This window comes from Petaurus breviceps, unplaced genomic scaffold, assembly GCF_028583685.1.
Source record: "Petaurus breviceps papuanus isolate PSGF00001 unplaced genomic scaffold, PetGlider_PUasm1.0 208, whole genome shotgun sequence".
In the NCBI taxonomy this organism is placed as follows: domain Eukaryota; kingdom Metazoa; phylum Chordata; class Mammalia; order Diprotodontia; family Petauridae; genus Petaurus; species Petaurus breviceps.
The window spans coordinates 29,535,622-29,559,724 of record NW_027185852.1 but is presented as its reverse complement, the minus strand read 5'-3'; the positions used below and the strand labels follow the sequence as shown (position 1 = coordinate 29,559,724).

At 45.8% G+C, this 24,103-nt stretch overlaps 1 protein-coding gene and 1 pseudogene across 11 annotated transcripts in view; one reads left to right on the top strand and one right to left on the bottom strand.

The window, feature by feature from the left end:
• Positions 1-24,103, top strand: part of LOC138165390 (microtubule-associated serine/threonine-protein kinase 2-like) — a 201,423-nt gene that overhangs the window by 45,833 nt on the left and 131,487 nt on the right. For all 11 annotated transcript variants that reach the window (XM_069093688.1, XM_069093681.1, XM_069093682.1 and 8 more), the window contains exons 2-3: positions 10,550-10,709; positions 12,543-12,685. In XM_069093688.1, coding sequence (XP_068949789.1) covers positions 10,550-10,709; positions 12,543-12,685 — 303 coding nt within the window. The remainder of the gene's footprint in view (positions 1-10,549; positions 10,710-12,542; positions 12,686-24,103) is intronic.
• Positions 5,043-5,501, bottom strand: LOC138165216 (small ribosomal subunit protein eS25 pseudogene; annotated as a pseudogene).

Sequence of the window (24,103 nt, the reverse complement as noted above, 5' to 3'; positions counted from 1 at the left end):
CATAGCTTCCCTTGTCTGAGTCCATGAAGTCTGTACTCCTTAGGCAGACATTGAAGACTTTGCTCCTGATTGTCCTGTCACAATTTCCCCTCCCCATTCCTATAGGTACCCTGCTCCAAGCAGCCTGGATTCCCTGCACCAGGCTACCTACATACAGGAGTTTGACCTGGACCCTGCAGGACCTTTTCTTCTTTAAAACATATATTTTTTTCTGTTAACAAATATTTATTTTCTCCCCTCTAACTATCTACTCTTCAAGGTGAAAAAAACAAAACAAACAAAACCTTTGTAATAAATATACAGAGTCAAGCAAAACAGTTTCTTGCATTAGCCTTGTTGGAACCTGGATCTGTAATTCTGTGCCTTGGGTCCATCAGGAGTAGGGAGCATCCTTCCTCATCAAGAGTCATCTGGCATCATGGTCAGTCCTTGTGTGTTGATCAGAGCTCTCAAGTCTTTCAGAATGGTTTGTCTTTACAGCGTTGTTATTGTTGTATAAGTTGTCCTCTTGGATTTGCTCATTTAACTCAGTAGTATTTCATACAAGTCTTTCCAGGTTTCTTGGAAACAGTCCTTTTCAGCATTTCTTCTTCTTAATATTCCATTTCATTTATCAAATCAAATCAACAAGCACTATTTTTTAAAAATACATATTTCCACATTAGAAATGTGAAAGAAGAATAAGAACAAAAGGAAAGCATGAGAAAGAAAAAAAAAGAGTAAATAACATGCTTTGATCTGCATTCAGACTCCACAGTTCTTTCTCTGGATGTGGACAGCATTGTTCATTATGAATCTTTTGGAATTGTCTCAGATCATTGCCTTTCTGAGAAGAGCTAAGTCTATCAAAGTTGGTCATTGTATAATGTTGCTGTTACTGTGGACAGTCTTCTCCTGCTTCTGTTCATTCAGCATCACTTCATATAAATCTTTTTAGGTTTTTCTAAAGTCCACCTGCTCATCATTTCTTTTTTAAAATAAATAAATTTATTTATTTTTAGTTTACAATATTCAGTTCCACAAGTTTTTGAGTTCCAAATTTTCTCCCTCTCTTCCCTCTCCCTTCTCCCCCCTCCCCAAGACAGCTTGCAATCTTATATAGGTTCTACGTATACATTCACATTTAACATATTTTCACATTAGTCATGTTGCAAAGAAGAATTAGAACTAGTAGAATGAACTATGAGAAAGAATAAATAAAACAAAAAAAGAGAGAGCAAATGGTATGCTTTGATCTACATTCAGACTCCATAATTCTTTCTCTGGATGTGGATAGCATTTTCCATCATGAGTCTTTTGGAATTGTCTTAGAACCTTACATTGCTGAGAAGAGCCAAGTCAATCAAAGTCATCACATAATGTGGTTGTAACTGTGTATGATGTTCTCCTGCTTCTGCTCTCCTCACTCAGCATCAATTCATATAAGTCTTTTCAGATTTTTCTGAAATCCTCCTACTCATCATTTCTTACAGTGAAAAAAATCCACCTGAAAGAGAACCCAAAATGAAAACTCCCAGAAATATTATATCCAAATTCCAGAGTTCCCAGGTTAAAGAGAAAAATACTTCAAGCAGCCAGAAAGAAACAATTCAAATATTGTGTATCCACAATCAGGATCACACAAGATTTAGCATTTTCTACATTAAAGAAGTGGAAGGCTTGGAATACGATATCCTGGAAGGCAAAGGAACTAGGATTACAACCAAGAATAACCTATCCGGCAAAACTGAGTGTAATCATTCAGGGAGAAAAAATGGATATTTCATAAAATAGAGTATTTTCAAACATTCCTGATGAAAAGACTAGAGCTGAATAGAAAATTTGACATTCAAACACAAGACTCAAGAGAATCATAAAATGGTAAGCATGAAAGAATAATCATAAGGGTCTCAATAAAACTAAACTTTTTACATTTCTATGTAGGAAGATGATACATGTAAGTCCTAAGAACTTTCTTGGTATTAGGGCAGTTAAAAGGAGTTTACATAGACAGAGAACATGGATGTGAGTCAATTATGTTGGAATTATTTCCCTCCCCTCCCCCAGAAAAAAAATGGAGGGGTGAGAAAGAGGGATGACCTGGGAGAAGGGAGAGGATGGGGAAAACTTTCGCATATAAAGAGGTGTGGAAGAGAACTTCTACAGTGGAGGGGAAAATGGGATGGTGGTGGCAGGCAACGCTCAAACCTCAATCTCATTGGAATTGATTCAAAAAGGGGAAAAGAATATGTATGTACACACACACACACACACACACTCTTGCTCAATTGTATATAGAAATGTAACTTAATAAATAGGGAAATAGGAAGGGAAGGAGATAAGGAAGAGGAGGGGGAATGATGAAGGAGAGGACAAATTAAGGAAGGCAGTGGTTAGAAGCAAAATAGACTTTTGAGGAAGGACAGGATAAAAAGAAGAAAATGTGGAGGGAAAAACACAGTGATTGTAACTGTGAATGTGAATGGGATGGACTCACCCATAAAATGGAAGCAGATAGAAACCAGAAACCAACACAACAATATGTTGTTTTTATGAGGAACTCTTGAAACAGAAAGACTCACATTGAATTAAAATAAAGGACTGGAGCAGAAACTAATATGCCTTAGCTAAACAAAAAAAAAAAGGCAGGGGTAGCAGTCATGAACTCAGACAAAGCAAAAATAACCTAATTATAAGGGATAATCAGGGGAACTGTTGTTAGCTGTTCAGTTGTTTTCAGGTGTGTCTGATTCTTTGTGACCCCATTTAGGGTTTTCTTGGGAAAGATACTGGAGTGGTTTGTCATTTCTTTCTCTAGCTCATTTTACAATTAGGGAAACTACATTTTGTTAAAAGTTACCATAGACCAGTGCTTCTTATACTGTGGGTTGTGACCCACAGTTTAAGAAGTGTTTGAAGGGGTCAGGAGGGGAAAATGTTTAAGAAGCCCTGCCATAGACAATGAAGTAATATTAACATTTTTATGGCAAGGTTCTCTGATAAAAGCCTCATTTTTCAAATACATACTGAATATAAAATTGAGTCAGATTTATAAAAGAATCAGTCCCCAATTGATAGTCAAAGGATATAAACAGGCAGTTTTCAGAAGAAATCGAAGCTATCTATAGTCTATGAAAAAATACTTTAAATCACTATTGGTTAGAGAAATGCAAATTAAAATGATTCTGAGGTACTCTCTTTCCCCCCCCCCCCCTTCCTATCAGAAGTGATCAATGCTGGAGGGGATGAGACAGAAATAGATACACTAATGAATTGTTGGTGGAGCAGTGAAACTGGTCCAACCGTTCTGGAGAACGATTTGGAACTAGACCCAAAAACTGTCAGACTGTGTATCCCTCTCCACCCAGCAGTACCAGTACTAGGACTATACCCCAGAAAGGTCAAAAAAGGGAAAAAGACCTATATGGAAAAAAATATTTATAGCAGCTTTTTTTGTGGTGACAAAGAATTGGAAATTGAGGGATGCTCATCAGTTGGGGAATGGCTGAATAAGTCGTGGCATATAATTGTGTTGGAGTACTATTGTGCTTTAAGAAATGATGAGGGGGGTGGTTTCAGAAAAACATGGCAAGACCATATGAACTGATGCAAAGTAAAGTGAGAAGAACCAGGAGATCATTGTGCATAGTAACAGCAGTGTTGTAATGATGATCAACTACTAAAGCTTGGCTACTCTGATCCATACAATGATCCAAGACAATGCCAAAGGACTCATGATGAAAAAAATGCTGTCTACCTTCAGAGAAAGAACTGTTGAACCTTGAGTGCAAATTTGAAACATAATTTTCTCACTTTCTTTACTTGTCTTTTAAAAAAATATGGCTGATATGGAAATGTTTTGCATGATTTCACGTGTATAATTGATGTCATATTGATTGCCTTCCCAGTGGGAGGGAGGAAGAGATTTTGGAATTCAAAGTTTAAAAAGAAAAGAATATTTAAAATAAATAATTTTCAAAAAGATTTTTAGAAACACTGGAGAGGGGCATAAGTCATCTCACTTTTTTTAATGGTGCCAATTTTAAATAGATTTTATTTTCTAGGACAAGAATTACATTTCCACTAGTTTACAAAACTGATAAAGTTCAATGTTTTTCACTTCTCTCCCTCTGCACACATTCAAGTACTCAGAATGCCCAAATTTACACAGTTGTTTAAAAGTTATTTGTAAGCTGCTACTGCCATGGCTATAAATTGGAGTCCTTCACTTTTGAAAAGCATGTCTGGAATGCTCTTTCTTCTGGTTCATGTAGTCTACCTCTTCAGGGGTGGGTCTGGAAGAAGCACCTTCAAATGGGGCTGCTCCACCCCGGGGAATCCACCAGGCATGTCTCCTGGCATGCCCCCTGCACTCTGGCACAGCTTAGTAATGATGGGGTTGCAGACCTTCTCCAATTCTTTCTGCTGATGCTCAAATGCTTCATTCTCAGCATTCTGGTTTTTATCCAGCCAGTTGATTATTTCATTACATTTGTCAAGGATCTTCTGTTTGTCTTTATCACCAGTTTTGCCTTGGGATTTCTCATCCTTTAAGGTTGCCTTCATGTCGAAAGCATAAAATTCAAGAGAATTCTTGGAAGATACTTTGTCTCTCTGCTTCTCATCTTCAGCTTCCTGGACCATATGCTCAGTGTCTTCTTTGTTTGGATGACCTTTGTCATTGGTGATGGTGATCTTGTTCTTGCCTGTGCTCTTATCTGCAGCAGAAACATTGAGGATGCCCCCTGGGGACTGGGGGGGGATTCCTGTGAGCTCGAACATGCCAAGCTAGTTATCTGCGTAGGTGTTAAAAGTCAGTGTCTACTTGCTGGGGATAGTGGTACTGTGTTTGATCAGAACTGTCAGAACTCCAGCAGCACTTTCAGGTCCAGGGAAAGAAGAGTGACGTCCAACAGCAGTAAGGCCTGCAAATTCTCATTTGTCTCCAGACAGGATAGCAGCTTGGACAGCTTTATCAGGATTGATGCTCTTGCTGAGTTTGCCACTGAGAAATCTTTTTTTTTTTTTTAGTCCAGTAAGTTTATTTTTGAAAATCCACACAGAAATGTTGAACCATTTCATGCATCTTCAGCAGCTGGAGCATCTCCACCCTTGGTGTTCTGTGCTTGGAAACCAGCTTAATCAGACCTTTACTAAGCAGTTCCTGGAGAGCTGCTCGGGCTAGAGAACCCCAGATCTTCAGTCTCTCTGAGACTACTGCAGGGGTGATAAGTTTATAGTTGGGGACCTCCTTGCAGAGTTTGTTATATGTTGCTTTGTCAAATAGAACCAGATTGTTGAGCTTGTCTCGAACTTTTCCCTTGGACCACTTCTTCTTAGCCTTGCCCCCAGACTTGTTCACGGGATCTTTGTCCTTCTTGGCCGACTTGCCGGCATCTTTCTTCTTCTTATCGTCCTTGGGAGGCATGGTGAGGCTTCAGGTACTGCTGCTGCTGCTGCCTCTGAGCTAAGATGTCGGACAAAAAGTGCCACTGAGAAGTCTTGCAGAAGTTTCTGGGGGCGGCTAGGTGGCGCAGTGAATAGAGCACCGGCACTGGAGTCAGGAGGACCTGAGTTTAAATCCGGCCTCAGACACTTAACACAAAACTAGCCATGTGACCTTGGGCAAGTCACTTAACTCCAATTGCCCTACCTTATCCCCTCCAAAAAGCAAAAAAAAAAAAAAGTTTCTGGATGGGGGGATCCAAGTGGAATGGATCCACCAAGATGTCATGAGTCTGTGATTTATCTAGCTTGGCATCTCTTATGGCCTTTTTCACAGAGTCCAGTGTACCACAGAAGAGGTCAGCATTCAGCTCTTCAAAATGGGCCCCAGTGATAGAGTAGAGAAGTCATTGCCTTTCTAAAGGGTCTCAATTTCAATACTGTTCTGGGCATTGGAAGAGAGGATGTGCTTTGTATGTTCACAAGCGGAGCACAGATGGTGGACAGCCCTCTTGTTCTCACTGATGTTCTTGGGTTTTCATCTGAACTCAGCAATGAACTGATTGACCATGCCGTTGTCGAAGTCCTCCCCACCCAAGCAGGTGTCCCCAGCTGTGGGCTTGCCTTCAAAGATGCCATCTGTAGTAGTAAAAATGGAGACATCAAAAGTCAAAGACCACCAACCTTTTTGTCCAAGCCATAAGCAGTAGCCGCATCAGTCGGCTCATTGATGATTCAGAGTAGGTTGAGCCCAGTGAAGTTTCCAGCATCAAATCTCCTGCTGTTGTTGAAGAAAAGATAGAGAAATATAGACTGGACAGAAGTTCAGTTAGGTTCCCTGGGAGCGAGTGCCTGGGTTGAATGATCAGACCTGGAGAGAAAAGTCATATGTGACTTGATGTCCATGTAGAAGAAGGTCTTCAGAGGAGTACCCCAAGTTTCTCTGCTTAATTCTGTCCTTTTTAACATTTTTTTGATCAGTGATTTGGATAAAGGCATAGATGACAATTTTTTTTGTTTGCCCTGTTTAAAACAAAATTTTTTGATGTCTTTAGCTTTATGTCACATTCATTTCAGATATATTCCCTGGCAATCCTCTCCCCTCTCCGCCCTCCACTGGACCCTTATAACAGAGATTGTAGCTGTTAGATGGTATATATAGCATTCCACCCTTAGTTCCCCACCTCCTCAGTGAAAGGGGGAGGTGCATTTAAAAAAAAAACAGTTTTATTGGTGTCTTTTCTTTACATCTCCCAGATTTTACCCTCCTATCCCTTATATTCTTTTCCCTTCAAGGTAGTCACTTATTATAATAAAGAATTAAATAGAGTAAAAATAAATTCAGCAAAAACAGATGAAATATCGTGGGAAAATAATTTTATATGCAGTGTTCTATACCCACAGGCCTCCTACCTCTGAAAAGTAACTCGGGGAAGTGTCTTCACATCTCTTAGGGACCAAGCTTGTTCTTTATACTTTTGAAATATTTAGTTTCAGTTATTTGGTGGTTCTTTCCATTTACTTTGTTGCAGTCACTGTGTATGTTGTATTCCTGTCTCTGCTTACTTCATATTGCATCTGTTCATGTGAACGTCTTTCTAGAGTTCTCTGTGTTCATTATATTTGTCATTTGTTATAGTACAGTAAGATTCCATTACATTCTAGTATCCCATTTGTTTAGTTAATCTCCACTTGACGGGCATTGACTTTTTCCAGTTTTTTGCTACCAAAAAGTGTTGCTAAAAATATCTTGGTATGCATCAAGCCTTTTTGTCAGTTACTTCCTTGGGGTATATGCCAACAGTGGGATCTTTGGTCAAGGGATACGGGTGATACGGTTACTTTCTCTGCATAACTACAAATAGCTTTCCTGGAAAGTTGTATTAAGTGACTGCTCCACCGACAACGCATTAGTCTGCCTGACCATCCACCTCCTGTTTAGCATCGACCATTTCCATTTTTTGTTCACTTTGTCTACTTGTTGGGCAGGGAGAGAAATCCTGAAAACTTGATTTGCGTTTTCCTTATTGCTAGTGATTCTGAGTATTCTTTCCTATGGTTCCTAATAGTTAGTTGGTCAACCAGCATTTATTAAGCACCTGTTTTGTTTCAGGCTTTGTTCTAAGTGCTAGGCCGGGACACAAAGAAAGGTAAAAGGTGGTTTCTGCCTGACCCCGAAAGCTCTGCACAAAGGAACTGTCCACAGGCTAAGTAGCAGATGATCAGCAGAGGGAAGGGCCTAGCATTAACGGGGACCAGGAAAAGCCTCTTGGAAAGGGAGGGGTTTTAGCTGGGACTTGAGAGAAGCCAGGAGCTGAGAATGAAGATGGAGAAGTTCCAGGCATCGGGGACAACCAGGGAAAATGCACTGATGATTCTCTTTTAGACCTATTCCTGTTCTTGGGTCACTTCTCTGTTGGAGACTGGCTTTTGGTTGTGTCTATTTCTATCAGTTGTCTATATATCTTTTTTTTTTAGATTTTTCTTTTTGCTCTTTGGAGGGGGGAAGGTAGGGCACTTGGGGTTAAGTGACTTGCTGAAGGTCACACGGCTAGGTTTTTTTTTGTGTGTGTGTTATGTGTCTGAGTCTGAATTTGAACTCAGGTCCTCCTGACTCCAGGGCCGATGCTCTGTTCACTGCGCCACCTAGCTGCCCCTTTTGTCTTTATATCTTTGACCATTAAGCACTTATGAGAGATACTTGATAGAAATATTTTTTTCCCAGTTTGACTGCTTCTCTCCGTATCATTGATGCATAAATTTTGTTTCTGCAAAAGTTTTCCAATTTCCATATAATCAAAATTGTTTTATCTTTTATAACTGCTTCTCTCTTGTTATCTAAGAATACATCTCTTACCTATTGCTGTGAAAAGTTTATAATCTGCTTACTCTTTTTATGATAATCTTTGATATTCAGTTCGTGTATTCTTTTTGAATTTATTGTGTGAGGTGGTATATTCAGCAAAAACAGATGAAATATCATGGGAAAATAATTTTATATTTATATTTATAATTTATTGGTCTAAGGCTAGGTAGTTGATTGTAGTGTGTGTGCTTTGGCTAGGCTTCTCTATCTGGCCCTCAGGGTTGGGGACGGTAATTGGGGTTGGAGGATATTTTTCTCGGTTGGCCTGAGAGCCCACTAGCTCTGCTCCCTCCATTATCAGGTGCTAAGCCCTAGCATTTCAGTTCTGTTTGATCACTCACTATAGGTTGACTTTTACAGAGGGATGGTTACTTCAGAACAAATATTCCTCAACATTTCCCAGAGCATACTTTCCTCTCTCCCACTTTAGCCTCTGGGGCTGTGCCCTTTTAACTTAGCTCTTAGTTCCTTCTTGGTATCGACTCCACCAAATTGGTGTCCAGATGCAGAAAGATGATCAGATGCACCCTTAGTCTCAGGTGTAGCTCCTAAAGGTCAGTCCTTGCTCCCTTGCCCCACTGGATACAAAGCCTGGCATGGACACTGTCTTCTTTCTAGGGTCTGGTCCTTTAGATACTCACAAGGCTAGAGATTCCCCTTCTTCCAGCTCAGATTGAAAGGCTGAGGCCTATTTCTTGGGGTCCCATAGCCTCAAAGCAGGGGAAGGCCTTAGTTACTTACTCCCTTACTGTCAGGAGGCCCGGCTAGGCTGAGAGGCTCTTTTGAAAGGCTGGAGATCCTCCCCTTCCTCCCAGGGTCTTTACATCTTTACAGAATGTCTGCCCTAGGCCCCGCAGAGTGCATCATGATACTCAGGGAGTGCTTCCCCCCTCCCCCTTCCTGTATTTGGAGGGGTTGTGTCAGTCAGGCATGCTGATGGGCTTTGCACTTGTCTGGACTTCTACTGCACTAGGTTTCTGAGAATCAGACACTGGGTTATTGAGTTTTGTTTCTGATTATTCCCTGTCTACTCTTTTTCTGTTTTTTGTTTAAACCAGTACCAAGTAGTTTTGCTGCTTTCTAATACAGCTGCCTTTTTTCATTGTTCTAGCTCTCATGTTTCCCCAGGTGAATATTGTTATTATTTCATCTAGTTCTCTAAAGGATCTCTTTGGTAGTTTGATTGGCAGAGCATTACAGGGAGGTCTGCTCACTGGATGGTGGTCCTGGATCCCAGGACTGGACCAGAAACACTTTTGCACATTTAACTTTCTTTTCTTTTCTTTTTTTTTTTTTTTAAAGCAATTGAGGTTAAGTAACTTGCCTGAGGTTACACAGCCAGTTATTTTGTGTGGGTGTTAAGTATCTGAGGTGGAACTGATCTGGGTCCTCCTGACTCCCAGGCCAGCGCTTTTACTCACTGTTCCACCTAGCCACCCTGCACATTTAACTTTCAAGTGTTACATTTTACTGGGCCACAAAGGGAGATTTTGACAGTTTTTTTCCAGTGTTGGACTTTCTTAGTGCTCTGAGCTATGGACAGAGGAAGAGGCATTATTTATTAGTGGTTTTACTTGGCAGCTCTGGTTTCATAGCTATGTGGAAGGTGCCTAGCCAGGAGGCTATGAATGAACAGAACATCATCCTCACGAGCCCGGAGCTGTTGGACTAGGGAGAAGATGGTGGCCTTGCAGTGAGGGCCTGGGGTAAAAACCTGCCAGCTCTGGATCCTTCAGCATGCCATGTAGCTGCTAGGCCTTAGTTTCCCCCTCTTCAGGATGGAAGCATCAGAACTTGCACTAATTGCATCACAGGATTGTCAGGGGGACAGGGCTGTTCATTTTAATGACCAAAACAATCAACAAAGAGGGTTTTCTGCCCACATCCTGAGACCAGTTGCCTTCCTGGGCCCCAGTCTTTGTTATTAAGGACAGGTGTCCATTGTTCTTCCTTGGATCTCTCTGAGTCCTGGTCCAACCAATGCAACACATGCCCCACTGCAGGTTACCTGTCTGGTTCAGTTTAGTTCAATTCAGCAAATGTTGCTTAAATACCTACTGTATGCGTGCGTGGTTCTGTGCTTGACTTGAATGATACAGGGACAAAAATGAGCCAACTTCTGACTTCAGGGAACTTCCTTCAGGGCAGGCATTGGGATGTGGGCATGGTCCATTTTGATACTGGTGCAGGACAGTAGTACTCTCATTCTTCCCAGCAGAGTATGGTGATAAGACCTCTGTGCCGGTGTTTCTCCAACAGGATGTTACATCTGGAGGAGCCAGCCCCTTGATCTTCCGGAAGCTCAGCAATCCTGACCTGTTCTCCTCAAGCGGAAAAGCCAAGCTTCATAGGCAGCTGAGTCAGGACGATGGCAGACTCCGGGGCCGGGGGAGCCTGGCCACGGCCCTGTCTCTGTCAGGTGAGTCCTGCGGCTGGGGCGAGAGTTCCCTGATGCATTTCCCTGAAGTCCACGGGTCATTCTGAAATCAACTGACCAGTCACCAAGCCTTTATTAAGCACCTGCTATGTGCGGATCTGTGCTAAAGAACATTGGCCAAACAAGGAAAAAGCTCCCTACTCCCAGGGAGCTCCTACTGTGGGGAGATGATATCTCAATTGCCAGGTGTGAACCAGTTAGCTAACAGAACTGGAAAATTTCAGAGGGAGAGACTCCTGCGGAGCTGCCAACGGGCTCCTGCAGAGAAGCCTGCTGGGGAGAGCTTCTAGAATATGTCAGGGTTTGCAAAGTGCTTTTATAAGGACCCTTTCCTTTGATCCTCACAAATGAGGGAGAGGGGTGCTCTTGATCCCACTCTACAGATAAGGAAACTGAGGCAGAGCGAATCTTCTGTGTGAGGCCAGACCCCAAGCCCAGGGCTCCCTCTTCTCTGCCACCTGGCTGTCTCTGAATTCAGAGTTCTCTTTAGCCTCAGCTGCAGGTGGGCAGACTGAGGACCCCTGGTACCTGGGCCAGGTCAGGAACCTCAGCTGAGTACAGGGTCTCCTGGGGAGGGCAGGGAGCCCTGGGGGAGCTCTCTGGCCAGGTGAGCCTGAGGACCTGGCTCAGCATGCCAGCTGTTCCCCCAGCTGGGTCTGTGGCCTTGGGCCCACCACTCCCTTCTCTTTACCTGTCAGGTGGGCTTGGGGAGGGAGGGAAGGTGTGCTCTTGTGGGCCAGCCACTTGGTTTTCAGAGTTGTTTCCAGATGGTACTGTCAGTCAGCATGCATTCATTACATGCCTATTATGATCCTGGCACTGTGCTGGGCACTGGGGATTCAGAGACAAAAAGCGGGTAGTCCCTGAACTCGGGGAGCTTACATTCTCTTGTTGGGGAAGACTCTGCATATACACACATCATTCCACAAGCATTATTTAAGTGCCACTGTGTGCTAGGTACTGTTCTAGGCAACGGAGATACATGCACAGAATGAGTTTGTCCAAGATAAACCCAGGGTAACAAGGCTGGTGCTATGTTTGTTTGTGTCATTGCAACTGCAGCTCCCCGTGGGCTTACAGCCCAACCCTGCGAGGTTACATATGGCCTTGTGAAGCAGACAGGGCCAGTATAAGCACCCCCGTTTTAAAGATGAGGAAATGCCATAAATGGCATGACATTGGTTGTGGTCCAGGCTCAGGGACTGCCTTAGTGAGTGACCCCTCCCCTACTGCAGGGGGCAGCCCCCATGGCCAGTGGGTGTGGTCAGATCATGCAGAGTAAGTGCTGGACAGATGAGTCAGAGAGAAGCTTCTGGGAGGCTCTGGCAGAGAGGGGCTGGGCAACTTTGTGGTGCCCGCAGTGACTGGCACGATTTCTGGCACAAAGTGAGATTATAAGAGACACTTGTGGACCAAATGAGGCACTCCCTTGGAAAAGGGAAAAGGGCTTCCCAGCAGGAGACCATTCCAAGGTTTCCTGACTGGCCAGAGAGGCCCCTCTGTCCATCCCCTGCTGACAGCCCAGGCCTCACTCAGAGCCGTGCTGGGGCCTGTTGGTGTGCCTGGGGGCTGGAGAGGCGTTGGTTGGCCTGAGCTCAGGACAATCCCATCCAGACTGAACTCAGATGGTGGGAAGTTCTCTGAGCCCTTCTCTCTGGGCTCCTATGAGGCCACAGGTGTCCAGCTCTCTGTCCCAGCCACATTCCTCTTTCTGGACCCTTTTCTTGAATGTGGTGCTCATAGGCCCTTTGAGGACATGCCTCTCCTGCCCCCCAAGATGCCTTTACAAGGCTGTAATGATTCTCCCCCTTGCAGGCAAGCAGCTGTTGCCATTGTCCAGTGGAGGGCAGAGTAGCATGGGACCGCCAGCCTGGCAATGCTCAGGGGAAGCCTCCAACCTGGTCCGCATGCGAAACCAGTCTCTGGGGCAGTCGGCCCCATCACTGACGGCTGGCCTGGTGAGTGTGCCTGAGTTCTCCATTGTTGCCTTAGGACTTTGTGCTTCTCTGTGGCGTGGCAGTGGGGGGCACAGGGAGCCAGGCAGCCCAGCCTCTGCATGTGGTTGGCCAGGGGTGAGGGGCCCAGAAATGGGCACTGAGGTGACAGCTCGTTGAGAAAGACCTGTGCCCTTGACTCTACCTTGGGCTCCTGCTTGTGGCAGGAGAGCAGCAGAGGCCAGCCCTCTGGCCCAGGAGGCAGCACCTTGTGGTAGGGTGGAGTGGGAGGGAGCCGTATCCTCTTCTCTTGCTTTTCTTCTGGCCTCACAAACTAACACTGGGCAGTATTGCAGAGTCCTGTCATGCCCAGGCTCTGCTCCTTTTTAAAAAGCACTTACCTCCAGGCTTTTGGGGACAGAATGAGATATTTGGAAAGTGTTTGCAAACCTTAAATCTCTCTCTAAATGCTAGTGATTAGCTGTAATTTCTCCACACCCTCTATCTTTGACTCAGTACTTAGGGCCCAGGACAACCTCTGGGCTCCTCTGACTTGCCAAAGAGGCTTCTCAGCCTCCCTGGGTAATCACATGCCTTGCTCATCGCCAGGCTGCATGAAGGCATGTGTCTGTCCTCTCTGGCCTGCTCTGTCTGCCAGTCCTGGTGCACTGTGGATTCATGAATGAATGCCCTGGTTCCTGAACCACTGTGGCCTCTGCAGATCAGACTGGGCTCTGGACTCTGAGGCTGTGGGTGGCCACACTCACTTCAGGAGGAGGATGCTGGTGTAAAAATCCTGTCAGCAAGACTTTGGATAACCTGAGTCACCTATCCCAGGGAGGGCTCTTTTTTTTTTGGCTTTTTCTTTGGAGGAGGGAAGGTAGGGCAATTGGGGTTAAATGACTTGCCCAAGGTCACAGGGCTAGGTTTGTGTGTGTGTATTAAATGTCTGAGGCTGGATTTGAACTCAGTTCCTTCTAACTCCAGGACCAGAGCTCTATTCATTGCCACCTAGCTGCCTCCAGGGCTCTTTGAAGGATGCCTTGTGGTTTTCCCTGGACAGGCTGGACGTGGGGAGCCCTCCTTCTTCTTCATTGGGGTTTTAATGTAGCTTTACAATGACATGCCATTGCATCTTAATAGCTTTAAAAAGGAAAAAGATTCATCTTTGTAAGAGCACCTCTCCTTAGTTCCAGATGTCAGAGATTTATCTGTTTTTTAGGAAAATCAGATATCAGGTGTGAAAGCCCTTGCACTGGGGGAGGGGAGAAAGCTTCAGAGGAAGGAAGGCGAATCAGGGCTGTTCTCGCCCTGTAGTCAGCTGCTCAGGCAGCAGACTTGGTGCAGTGAGCACCTGCTCTGCCAGGCCCTCTGCTGAGCCACCCTCAGGGGCTCACACGACAAAGGCAGCGTGTAGGTGACTTGTACACACCAGAGCCAGGCAGAGGAGAGGGGAAGGCACTCAGCTCACACTGCAGAGGGATTCCTCCCACAGATCTCTGCTTCTGGAAGAGCCCCTGGGCCGGGATTTGGAGGAGGGGCATCAGCCAGTAGCCAGGTGCAGGAGGGCAGGGCGGGGTGGGTGGGGAGGAGGGATTGAACATGAACTTTCTTGAGGCATTGCTGAGTTCTTGGGCTGTTGGTTTGTGGCTGTGTTGCTGGGGTTCTTAGCCTTTTTCCAGGATAACTTTCTCAGGGTTTCCAGGTTGGCTGCATCTATGTTCCACAAGGGATATTGAGTGAAGGCTGTCCCTGGGAGGGTGGAGGACCTCCAGAGGTGGTTCCTCTGTTACTTCACTAGACGGGAGGTGTCCCTTCCCTGGGGCAGCCCTTCTTGGAGTGTGTGAATTTCTGTGTCCCCCAGATGCATCTCCTGGCTCCTGACCTTGTGGTATAGACATGGACAAAGATAGAAACAGGGAAGGGAGCAGGATGAGTTTAAGAGTGTCTCATGCCTCGTTGTGGACAGAGAGTGGGCCATAGAATCAGGAAGGACCAGGATTCAGATGGTAGCAGCATTCCTTAGTTCTGTGACAGGAGGGGTCCTGGAGGTGCTCAGGGCCTGAAAGAATTGGTGGATGGCCTTGTGGAGCCACTGCCCTCCAGGACACCTGGGAGGATCATCAGAAGATGGGACAGGAGCAAAGACTTTACATTTCAGCCTGCTGACCTTGTTTTCAATTCTTGGCTGAGTCTTTGAATTTGCTATTAATAGGATGGTCCTGAAGGCCTTCTCCAGGGGTAGCATGTTGATGAGCAGCTATGGATGAGCCCTCCCCTGTCCCCAGGGCCTTCTCCAGCTCAGGCCCAGCCCCACTGCCTCTGACCAGGCTCCCAGAGCTTCTCTGCCCCATGGTGAGGGGGGCCCTCCCAGAAAACAGATTCCTATTTGTTATGAAACTGGATGTCAGGGAGACACGTTAAACAGTGTGGTCATGACCTTCCTCAGTGGGCCTCTCCTCATCTGCTGATGCTCAGCTGGGCTCACTTGTCAGGGGCTGGCGGCTTCTGCCCACCACACCCTCCCCACTGCAGCGATTGTAAGCCTCCAGCTGCTATTCTCTGAGCCCTGTTCCCTGTCTCCCCTCAGCTCTAGTTCTTGGTGTTCTCAACATTCCCAGCATCCTGCTGAACACTTGCTTGTCCCTTCCACTTCTTATTATCCTCGAGGCTTTTAGGACCCTTCTCTCCCCTGGTTCTTGTTGAACTTGGAGTCAGGAAGACCCAAATTCTGCTTCTGCCACTTACTAGGTGTAGGACCCTTTCGCAGGCTCACTTTTCTCATCTATAAAATGAGGATAATAACAGCACCTGCCTCTCAGTATGGTTGTGAAGATCGATCAAGACGAGTTCAGTAAACATTCTTGGGGCGGTTAGGTGGCACAGTGAGTAGAGTGCTGGTCCTGGAGTCAGGAGGAACTGAGTTCGGATCCGGCCTCAGACATTTAACACACACAAAAAACAAAAAACCTAGCTGTGTGATCTTGGGCAAGTTACCTAAACCCAATTACACTCCCCCCAAAAAACAAAAAAACAACCCCCCCCCCCCGCAAAAAAAACCCCAAAACATTCTTAAAAGCCTGCTCTGTACCGGGCACTGTGCTGAGCTGCTGAAGATAGGAGAGAAGAAAAAGACAGGCCCTCCCCTTGAGGGGGTGAAGGCAGCACACAGAAGGAAAGCTGGAAAACCAGAGGGGTGAGAGGTGAGGTGGGAGGCGCCCAGCGGGTGGAGAAGCCAAAAAGGCCCAAAGGAGGGCAGTGGTGGGAAGTGAGGGCATGGCTCTCCTGTTTCCTGCCTTCCTCTTAAATGGTGTTGGAGCCATTCATAGCTCCACCCTCCAGTTAGAGGGCAGAGGGCGAGATGGGGCAGGAAGGTCCAGGCTGATGCTGAGTTTGCTGGAGGAGCCAGGAGGAGGGCCGGAGGAGAAGGAGGAGACAACGCCTAGGAAGCGCTTTGCAAGCCTCTGTGTCTGTCTGAAGACCCCTCCTCCAGTCACACATGTACCAGAAGGTGCTCCCAGGGCTCTGTCTTGGGCCCCTTCTCTCCTCTCTACTATCACACTCAGGGATCTCAGGGCTCCCATGGGTACAGTTATCACCTCATATTTGATGATTGCTCACCTTGACATCCAGCCCTAACTGCTCTGCTGAGCTCCAGTCCCTTGTTACCAACTGGCATTTGGACATCCTGCACTAGATGTCTCACAGGGATCTCGAAGCCATTCTTCTTCCCATCCAACCTTGCCCTCTTCCTGCCCTCTCTCTTCCTGGATTATTAAAGGCACCACCATCCTCCCAGTTATTTAGTCGTGTGACCTATGTGTTATCTCAGTTCTTTGCTACCACTAACCCTCTTTTCATACTTAACTCCTCACACGCTGCCCTATCCAGTTCTTCTTACTTGTCTTTGAACACAGTGCTCTATCTCCTAATCTCCCACCTCCTTGCCTTTGCACTGACTGTCTCCTTTGCCTGGAATGTTCTTCCTCCTTGTCTTCATCTCTTGGTTTCCCTGGTTTTCTTCGAGACTCAGCTCCTATCCCACATGCTGCAGGTCTCCTTGCCCAGCCTCCCATACCCAACTTCTAGTCCCTTCCCTCTGAGATTTCCTATTTACATTGTATTTATTTTGTATGTATTTACTTATGGGTAGATGGAATTGTTCAGGGAGGACCAGCACCTTTGCTGATTAGTGTGTGAGCTCTTTGAGGGTTTCTGTTTGTTGTTTTGTTTTTATTTTTACCTTTATGTCCCCTGACACACAGGAAGCATTTAGTGTAGAAAAGGATTCAAAGAGCCAGCCATGGCAAGACCAGGTTCTGGGAGACTGACCTCATTCTTTCTTTGACAAGTTCCTGTATTGGTAGATCAGAGAGGGCAGGGGCATGCTTTTGGCATAGTCTCTCCTACTCTTCTTGTGGACAAGATGGGGAGATTTATTTTAGACCTGTGGTATGAAACTGAAATAGAAATGGCTCGCTGCTGGCGACAAGATGGGCTTAGAAAACCACAAATTAGCACTACGTTGTACTGTCTTTGTGTTTATTTCCCAGTGACCTGTTTGACGCCTCTGTTCTAGACGATGATATTTTTGTATGAGTCCAGAAGCTGTTGAATGAGCAGATGCCGAGAGCGGTCATTAATGATTTAATATCTGAAGGAGATCTCCAGGGAAGAGTCCCAGGATCCATGCTTTGGTTGGTGGGGTTTCACGTTTTATCCATAGTTTAACTGAAGGCAGAGGTGGGGCCTCATTCAGTTCTACCCCTAGGAGGGTAGGATAGCTAACACATTGGAGGACAGAATCAGGATGCAGGAGACACTTGACAATGAGATTTTAAATCAGGTTGAAATTTAATAATAAAAAATGTATTGGGGTTCAGAAGATCACTTATTAGATCCAAGATGGAGGAGGTGAGGCTCGACTTTGTTTTGTCTGAAAACTCAGGGTTTTAGTGTTGTTGCAAGTTCAGTGTGAATCCTTTGGCAGGGGATGGCAGAAAAAAGCTAGGGTGATGTCAGGCTGCATTGAGTAAGGGGGGCAGGCGTCCACTCCTCAAACCTCTCTGGGAGGAAGGAGCAGCTGTGGGGGAGGGCTGCTTTCCAGCTCCTCTGGTCCCAAGATCATTGGGCTGTGGGCAGGGAGGTCATGAAAGGTGTGCAGATCCGTGTCCTTGAAGCTAGATACTATTGGTGTATATAGGGACAAACTCAATTCCATGTACGGAGATCACATCCATTTGGCATCCTGGAAGGCTTCATGGAAGGAGCAGAATGCTACTGAATCACAGAATCCAGGAGTCAGAAGGAAGTCACCCTGTCCAACCCTTATGTGACCAAGAATCTCTTAGCTCACGGATTTCCATGGAGAGGCAACCAGCTCCTTCCTCAGGCAGCCCTTTTCCTCTGGGGCAATTCTCATGGTTAGGAAGCTTCTGCCTCTTTGCACCTTTGCCCCCTGGCTCTTGGTTCTGCCCCTTGGGGCCACAAAGAACAAGACTGATGCTTGTCAAATAGGACAACCTTTCCCATACTTGAAGGCAGTTCTCATGGTCCACTTGAGTCTACTCTGCTCTGTTGGTGTCCAGATGGCTTGACCCCAAAACCCTTTCTTTGGGAGTCATGGTGCTTCAGCATAGAGCCCGAGCTCTGTGTTTGGGAGACTGACCTGGCGGCATGTGCCGGAGGGAGAGGAGTAGGAGCAGGAACAAGGCTTGATCTGTAATGGGGAAGAGGGAGTGGATGTCCAGACAACTGGGGGCTGGCCTGCAAATATCCCGTTCTGCCGAATTCCACAGAGCTCTTGGTAGCATAGCCTTTGTCTTTTTCCTGTGGTACAATAGGTGCTTAATAGTTGCTCTTTTAGCCGGTTTATAGCAAAGTGCTTAGGCAACAGTGATGGATGCCGGGGGATCGTCCCTGGATTTCTCTAAGTGAGCAGCATCATATTTGGTCTTCAGGTAATGTCAGGTTAGGGAGGTGCAGAGCTCATGCCTCCTGCCAGACTTGACTCCAAACCTGGTGGCTTGTTTTCTGCTGGCCCCTGAAGGAACGGTTCCTAGAATGTAACTGAACCCAGTTTACCCAGCATTTCTGAGGTGCCTGCCCCCTCTACCCCAGGGTCTGGGCTCCATACCAGGCCCACAGAGATGGACTGTGGGACATCCTGAGCGGCCCTCAATATGAATGGTGAGAACCCTGTCATTCATGGCACTCGCCGTGACTGTCTCAGTCCAGCCCAAGCCCCATTCTGCTTAGTCCTGGGGATACACAATAAAAAGAACTTTTGCCCTCAAGGAGCTTCTATTCTTTGTTCAACTGAAAAGTGTGGCAGCTAGCTAACCTTCCCCTTTACTATAAAAGTTGGACCCTGTTACTCTCCTCAAGAACCTACAGTGGATCCCTGTTGCCTCCAGGACAAAAGGTCAGCCTCTCAACACAGTTAACATTGATTAGCAAACATTTATAAAGCATCTTCGCCAAGAAAGCAAGAAAAATGAAGTCTGACCTGTATAGCTGAGCTAACCAGACTCCCACATTGGCCGCAGCTCAGTTTGTGCTCTGCGTCTCTTGCCTTTCTGTCGGCAGGTGGGAAGCTTGCCTCGCTGTGAGCCTTCTGGGCCTGTCGCTGGTTGTTGGATTGGCTGCAGTTTTTTCCTGAGGTTTCTGTCTCTGCAGGACTGCTGGCGTTTGTTCTCCTGGCTTTACTCACGTCGCTGTGTCAGCTCTACAAGTCTTTCGAGGTTTCTCTGAAACCATCCTCTTAATCTCTTGCAGCACAGCAATATTCCATGACATCCATGTGCTTGTTCAACCACTCTTCAATCAGCAGGCGCCTCCTCAGTTTCCAGTATTTGACCCTGTGAAAGAGCTGCCATCATCCTTATTTGGGGGTCAGAGGTTTTGTGCAGCTGAATAGCTTTGGGTGCATGGTGCCAGATTGCTCCCCATTGTGGCCAGGCAGAACCTCTGGCAACAGCGCTTGTGTTCTTGCTTTGCCACAACCCTTCTAATGTTTGTCATTTTCTTTTTTGTCAACTTGACCGTTCTGAAAGTTAGGAGGCGGTGCTACAGACTTCTTTTAACTTGCATTTCTCTGATTATTACTTATTTAGATAATTTTTTTCACATAGCTATTCATAACTTGGATTTCTTCCTTTGAAAACAGCCTGTTAACATCCTTTGACCATTTATCAATTGGGGAATGTCTCTTTGTGAATTTATTAATTTTTTTTTTTACCTAGAGGCAAGAAGGAATAAATGAAGTGTCTTAAGAGCACTTTTTATGTATCACTTAGAAACCTTGCCTCGTTTTATTCTCACAACCACCTTGGGAAGTAGGTGCTGTTAATTACCCCATTTTACAGTTAAGGAAACTGAGGCATAGAGAAGTTGTGACTTCCTCTGGGTCTCATAGGTAGTGTCAGAAGCAGGATCGGAACGCAGGTCTTCCTGACAACCAAGTTCAGCGTTCTTACCACCTCCCCACCTGTTGCCTCTGTTCTTGGGCCCAGAAATGATGTGGTATTTAGCTGTACCGATGTGGCAGGCATGTGAAGGATGGATTAGAGAGAGAGCAAACTAAATTGGAGACTCAAGTAGGGAGAAAGCTTTTGCAGTAACAACAACAACAGAGGGTTATTGCACTGGTCTAGATGGTAGGTGGTGATGACCTGAACTCAAGTGGTGTGAGAGGAGAGAAAGAGACCTGTGTTTGGTCATAGTATTAACCAGAATTCTTATTCTTTCAAAGTTGTTTTCCTTTCTAGTTATTATTATTGTATATGTTGTTTTGGTTCTCATTTCACTTGGGCATGAAGAGTTTTATCTGTGGTATTAGTGTGAAGGTCTCCCCCAGCTCCTAGCCCATACATATATGTTCTTTGATGATTATTCCTGCTCAATGCTGAGCATATTGTAAATGTTTTAACAGATGCTTGTTGAATGAAAATGTGCATTGGTTTTACTTATATAAAAAGCTTTAGAATTTTATGTAATTGATCAAGATTATCTAAAGTATCTTTTATGATTGTTTCTGTGGTTTTCTTTCTCAGCTTTATCTCTCTCTAGCTTGGGTAATGTAATTATACTTGTCATGTAGAAGTTTAGTAGTTTCCTTTCTGTATTTTTTTTTTAAGCAATCAGGGTTAAGTAACTTGCTCAAGGTTACACGGCCAGTTATTTCTGGGTGTGGTGCTAAGTATCTGAGCCCAGATTTGATCCAGGTCATCCGGACTCTGGGGCTGGTGCTCTTACTCGCTGAGCCACCTGGCCGCCCCTAAGCAATCAGGGTTAAGTAACTTGCTCAAGGTTACCCGGCCAGTTATTTCTGGGAGTGGTGCTGAGTGTCTGAGCCCAGATTTGATCCAGGTCATCCCGACACTGGAGCTGGTGCTCTAACTTGCTGTGCTACCTGGCCGTCCCCCCTTTCTGTATTTTTACAGATAGTTCACACATAATAGGAGTTATTTTTAAATATTTGATAGAATTCACTTGTAAATCTGTTCAGACCCTAGTGTTTTTTTTCCTTTGTGACTTGTTTGTTCCCCCTTCTGAGATTGAGTGATTTGGATTCTCCATTTTCTATTTTGTTAATCTGGGCATTTTGTAATTTTGAGAATATTCATCCATTTTACTAAAGCTTTTAGTTTTATTGACATGTAATTGGACATAATTTCCCTTAATTTTCTCCAGGACCAAATGCAAATAGTACTGTGGTTGGAATGGTTTTCCTCCTCATTTCTATCTCCTAGAATCCCCAGCCTCCTTCAAAGGGTGTGAGACTCATCTTTTAATCTTCCTCACCATCTCCTCACTGTGAAGCCTGTATCCTGACCATCACCCTCATTTTCACATTTCCCCCACCACAACCTTGATGGTTGCTATCCCTGGGTGCTCTTCCTGCTCCTCTTAGCACTTTGCTGCTGCCCATAGAAATCCCCCTCCCTCTTTCCAGCTTCTGTTTATCTGTCTATCCATCTGTCTGTCTATCCATTCACCCATTTGTTTATTTATAAGAAACCTATCTTCATCACTACAATTGCTTGTGCCCTCAGAAAGAGATTACTTTGTACTACATACTTTTGCATATATAGTTTTTGCATATAGTTTTTTTTGTGTGTACCTGTAATTTTTATCTAATGCAGTATAAAATTCTGAAGGGCAGATGCTAGTTTTCTTTCCTTTTTGTATCCCAAGTCCAAGCCCAGTATCTGGCTCATAGTAGGGGCTTAACAGATTCTCTCCACTCTCCCACCTTGAGAGCATGCTTCTGCACCCTGGCCTCCACCTCCATCTGTTCTGACTGCTGGTGTTCAGTCACTGTATTCTCTGTTTTTCTCTGTCCCCTCTTGTGTCTGGCTCTGGGCACAGCAATAAAATACACATGACTGTTACTGAAAAAGGACGTGTGCCAGTCTGTTGATCTTTATTTTCCTCATCATCCCTGCCTGTCATTCCCCTGGTCACAGCTTCCCTTTGTCTCCCCTCCCCCCATTAGGGTGTCAGCTTCTTGGAAGTGGGGATTCCCTTTGTTTTTAGTATTTGTATTCCCAGCAGTCAGTAAACAAACATTGATTAAGCTCTTACTGTGTGCCAGGCATTATGCAAACTTTTGGTAATACAAAGAAAGGCAAAAACACTATCTGGGGCCATGAGGATCCTGTGTTTTTTGGGGTAGAGAACATATAAATAACTGTCTATATCAGGTAAAAGTAAAATAGTTGGAAGGGGAGGCCCTGGCCGCTGGCTGAGAGCAGGGCCTCTGGGGAAGGTGGGATTGGGGCTGAGGCTTGAGGGAAGCTAGGGGGCAGGGAGGAGGGGCAGGGGGTATGGCCAGGAGCCGGGCTGGCTGCTCAGATGAGGGGCAGGGGGCATGGCCAGGAGGTGGGCTGGCTGCTCGGAGGAGGGGCAGGGGGCATGGCCAGGAGGGGGCCAGGGGGCTGTAGCGTCCTCAGGGTTGCTCCCACCACAGGTTCTTGGATCTGGTTTGATAAAGGAAAACAACTCAAAATGGGTTAACAAGCTTACTTTAATCAGTCAGACATATATCGTTTACCTTGTTCAGGGGAAAAGGTCAGCACCCCGAACTTCAAAGTATACAGGCAGAATTATCAAGACAAAACCAGATCAAGTAGACAGCTTTCCAAACTGTCCAGCCATTACATCCATACCCAATCAACATCTGGGTTTTTCAAAGCAGGGGGGGAGCCCCGGACAACGGCTTCCCAGAATACAGATCAAATCACAGAACACTTCTCAAAGTGAGCCCCCAAAACAAAGCCTCACATCAGGGCTTATATAGCCTTCTCCTGGCTCAGAGAATGTAACAACCTTATTGACCCACTGGCCAATCAAAAAGTATCTACTGAAAAACAAGCCTCCCTCCCCAGGCTCCAGGTGCATGTTAGCCTAGGGGCAGGGAAGATCTTTAAATTTGCATTTCCATTACAGGGGCACAGCCAGGAGGGAGGCTGGCTGCTTGGGTGAGGGGCAGGGGGTACGGCCAGGAGGTGGGTTGGCTGCTCGGAGGAGGGGCAGAGGCCACACTGCCCAGGAGTCATGAGGGGCAGTCACACATCAGGAGACCCAAAAGACAGCGGGAAGACTCTGAAAGCCCAATGGAGGATCTTCTGTTTGGGACTGGAAGTGTTAGGGAGCCACCAGATTTTATTGAGGGGATTGGAGGTCGGGGGCTCTTTGGGAAGATCTCTTGGGCATCTGACCAGAAGATGACCTGCAGGGGGGAACCCTCTAGGCAGGGAGACCAACCAGAAGGCCACGGCTAGCAGTTAGGGAGTTATCTGTTGTTGTTTTCTTTGTTTGCTGCTCATTTTTCTAATTTCTTGATTTTGGGCTTTATGTTAGTCTTGGGCTCTGCTTGCTTCTGGGAGTGGGGATGTCTGGTTTGAGCTTTTGTCTTTTATGTTCTGCTGCTTTCAGTGCTTGGTCTAGGGTCCTTTGAGTTTTTGGGTCTTATGATATGGTGTGTTCTGGGGAGGGGTCTCTTTATTGCCCTCCTGGTCTGTGCTCTAGTCTTTATACAGGTAGAACCCCTGCTTGTGATCAGGATTGCTCCTCTCTGCCCTGGCACTGTGACCCAGAACCGGCTAACTGGTGACAGAGCTACCAGATGACACCTGACCCTACACCCAGTGCCAGTATAGGGGTCTTTTGGTTTCTCATTTTGCCAGGTTTTCAGTCCTCCCCACTGTCCCAGAGCACTGAGCTGCTCCCTGATGCTACTGCTGCCACCACCCTGTGCCACTATACTGAACTCCTGGCCGTCCCCTGTCCCAGTATCTGCAGACCTCTCTGTCTGTATCCCTAAGCTCTGCTGGGCTGGAAGAATGACTCAGTTATTTTTTTTTCTTGTCTTTCTGCTCAGTTTTGGCTTTAGTGCATTATTTTAGGTCTTTGAGGAAGAGGTTCTCAGGGAGCTGT